General features: G+C 27.8%; 1 protein-coding gene across 1 annotated transcript in view; it reads left to right on the forward strand.

The window, feature by feature from the left end:
- Positions 1-3,355, forward strand: part of LOC105625161 (CASP8-associated protein 2) — a gene marked incomplete at its 5' end in the record, with an annotated part of 11,381 nt that extends 8,026 nt beyond the window's left edge. Inside the window, 3 exons of the mRNA XM_012206502.1 lie at positions 155-327; positions 394-821; positions 1,188-3,355. Of these exons, the coding sequence (XP_012061892.1) occupies positions 155-327; positions 394-821; positions 1,188-3,355 (2,769 nt within the window). The remainder of the gene's footprint in view (positions 1-154; positions 328-393; positions 822-1,187) is intronic.
- Positions 3,356-4,063: the final 708 nt, after the last annotated feature.

The raw sequence follows: 4,063 nt of genomic DNA on the forward strand, positions 1-4,063 counted from the left end.
ATATATATTACGTAAGAATATTAAGAATTGTTATCGTTATCATTGTTTTATGTCTAATCTATACGACAATAATAATTTATTTAAAAAATGGTTTTATATGAAATATACTGATATAATCTATCAAATAATAAGTTGATGTTTTTAAATTGTTAAGGACCATGATTGTAACTGCAAGGAATTAAAGGAAGAGCTTAGTTCACTCATAAGTAAAAACGAAAATCTTCAAAGACATAACGCTAACTTAGAGAACAATTTGTCTTCCTTACTCAAAACTGCAAGAGCTGAAATTACACGGAAGGACAAGACAATAGATGATCTGAGGAAACGGTATGAATTATATAAACTGTTATATTGGCACAAATCTGTTTCTAACATTACCAAAAATGTTTACAGGTTGGACGATGTAACCTTCAGAAGGAGCCGCAACTATAAATCTCGAGATTTTTCTATTCCTAGGTTACCATATCAACATAATGTAACTAAGAAGTATGAAGATACTTCCTCAATACATTTACAAGAAAGTGAAACTGAAGAAAACGAATCTTATCAAATTCAATTCTGTCACGATAAATATAAAAATAAAAAACCACAGAATGAAGTTCATCGGATGCCTACAGTATTTGGGGAAAGATTGTATAAGAGAATTATAGAAGATAAAAAAGAAGAGGAAAAGCAGACAGAATTAATGAAGCTTGCTGCAGATATTAAAACAAAGGATATTTCTAAGGAAAATATTATTGAAACTGATAAGAAGGCTGTATCTTCATTTGGTATGAATAACAACAATAATGATTCTAATATCGGACGATGTTCTAGTTCAGGTAGATTAAAGATATATTTACTTTTTATATAATTATATGTATCATGTAAGCTTACATAGAATCATAAAACAATTTTTAATTTTTATATCTAATAGAAGAATTTTTTATATCTTTATATTAAACACTATTAAGTGAACATTTATTTTAAAATTTATATCATGCGTATTAAATATTTGTTACTACTTATCTGTAGCTTGAAGAAAGTGTATAAGAAGTTTAGAATATCTTATCTTAAAATATCTTAATCTGAGAATTTTTTAATATTTAGAATATCTTAAGTATATACAGACTTTATTTAAAGATAGTTGAATAATAAACTTGTTAGTTTAAAAATTATAATTACATCAGAAAGTAATCTTGTTACAGAACCTTCGTACAGAAAAAATTTGATGAAAAGAATAAATGAAGAAGACAATACAAGTAGAAACAAGCGTATAAAAATTGAAAAAAATGAAGAGAAAACCATAAGCGAAGAAACGAATTACAATTATCTTACGCAGTATGATCTAACAGACAATTTTACGCAATATGATATAAAAGATAATCTCAAATTCGAAGATCGATTGGATGTAGCACATTCTTTTAAAAAGGAAGAAATTTCATTCTGCGATGAACGTAGAGCTGCTTCAGAATACCGAGACACTAACGAGAATCAAAGTTGTACAAATGGATGGAGAAGCGAGACGAGAAGTAAATCAGTAAAAGATCATGACAGTTCCTATATCAGAAATAGTCGCGCTCATAGTTTACGAAATTTTCAGACAACTTCACACACAACTCGTGTCTCAGAAAGATTTAACAGTGGTTACAGGAAAAATGGGCACAGATATAGTCCGTCAAGAAGAAGAAGCTACTCTAGAAGCAGGAGTGATTACGAGAGTTCGAGCAGTCATCGTTTACGTGAAAAATCCAGTAGAACGTATAGAGAAACAAAGTATGATAATTATAAATATGATAGTCGATATAAATATGACAGATTAAAAAGGAACTATGAAAATGAAGAAAATGATAGGAAAACGAGATATAGGCGTGAAAAATATGATGATCTAAGAGACAAATATAGATATTCATCGAGCGACACTGAAGACAAAGAAAGTAGCTCGTACAAGAATAAGAAGCAAAATCGCAAAACAGGAAAGGAAAAGGCAAACATTTTAAATGATAAAAAATTACACGAAAATTATAAAGCGGAAACTAATTTACGAGAGTCTTCTAGTCGAACAATTGTAAATAGTACAATGAATTCCAGTGCTGATAAAAATATTGAACAACATAAAGTGAAAAATGAATCAGAAATTAAATTGAAGGATTTGTCAGAAGTGCCCATACATATCATAAAGAAAGACTTAGAACATGTTCCGGAAGAAGGTGAAATTTTAGATAGTCCTAAGAAGAGAAATAATTTTACAAAAATCTTCGCAGAGAATAGAAGGGAAGAAAATAATGTAAAAATTCCAGTTGATGATAAAAATGAAGATATGAATGCATTCATAGATAACAAATTAACATCGCTTCAAAATGATGCAAATGGTACAAAACAATTAGAAGTGGCAGATATTAGTACAAAAAAAATTGAAGTAACATCACGTTTTATACAAGAAAATTCGAAAGATTGCGAAGAAATAATTCAATTAAATTTTTGTAAAAATGATGTAGTAGCTGATAAAATAAATAATTGTATAAAAGATAAATCTCTTAATAAAGATTTAATGGAATCTACTATTCAGAATATCGGAATAACTGAACAAGTGCGTGATAGTGATATTGACAGTAATGACAAAAATGATATTAATAAAAAATCGAAGGATTCTATTACTAAAGTAATTAAAATCAAAGAAATAATTGATTTTAATATTGATAGTGTTACTAAAATCAAAGAGATAGATGATTCTAGTATAGAAGCTTCTAAAAAAAAAGATACAAGCAATCCTAATATTGGAAGCGTTATTGAAATCACAGAAATGAACAATTTTAATAATATTCATAAAATTGGTGATGAATTAAGAATTTCTACTACTGAAGTTACAAAAATAGAAGCTATGCTTAATTGTGATATTGAGGATAGAAATAAAAATCAAGCATCACTTGAAAAGGAGATTTTTCATCAAATGTCAAATAAAAGCGTCATCGAAACATGCCTCAACGATCATAATTATGTTCAGAATTCTTCTATCAATGTCTCTAATCTTGATACAATCCAAAAGCCATCTTTAAGATCAGAACGCAGTACAACTATTTTAGATACAGCAACTTCGAAGGAAACGAAAGCGGAAGAAACAATCAATGTTCAATCGGTTGGTATTAAGAAGACAATATCTATAGTGAAGAATAAAAAGGACCAACAAAGCAGAGGAATATTAATTTCGCATCGTCGAAAAGCAGTGATACTGAGCGACAGTAACGCGTCTATGACCGTCCTGATGAATACAGTGAAAACGTCCTCTGTTACTAATAGTTGTAACAACAACGATTCTACTTTGAAACCGCGTGCCTGTAAAATATCGCGAATGACTACAAAAGCAACTTGTAAATAATCATTGTACATTTCCTACACTTATAAGGAATATCAATAAAGCTCGATTTATAAACAAGAAATCAAGAATGGAAGTTGTACATTTAAAATGGTACGATATTTTTTAATTAGTTTCTTATCTGAAACTTTAAATCTTTTAAATATTATTTAAATATTATTTTTCTTTACGCATGTAAATGCATGGAAGATTAATTTAATTTAGGAAATAAAAAAAACGGATCATAAAAGTGAAACAAATGTTTTTTATGGCGATGTCAAAGAATTGATAATTGGTGTAAATTTAGAATTGCTTTCTCAAATTTGTTGAGCGTCTGCTTATAAAATAAAAATAATTTCGATCAAGTTCCAATTAATAAAAATCAACAATTTAATTGTTTCTAATCTAATTTTTCTTTTCATATACGAAAAAATTAATTTTTTCCATATTAACAGAATAAATTTTAGGCTTCTCATATGCTGCAATAAAAGATTTTTATCTCGTTACCTATTGTTCAGTCTTGCTCCTCTGTTTCTACTTTCGGATTAATTTGCTTCTTTTTCATTTTTAATTTAATACATAGTATTTGTCTTGCTATTTATTTTGTCCTTCATTTACTTACATTTTCAAATATATTTCTTACTTACAAACTTATTGATATTTTAACTTATTAATATTTTCTTTAATTGTTAATTAAATAATATTATTTATTCTGTATAATTCCATTAATCT

This window comes from Atta cephalotes (genome assembly GCF_000143395.1).
Source record: "Atta cephalotes unplaced genomic scaffold scaffold00166, whole genome shotgun sequence".
Classification (NCBI taxonomy): domain Eukaryota; kingdom Metazoa; phylum Arthropoda; class Insecta; order Hymenoptera; family Formicidae; genus Atta; species Atta cephalotes.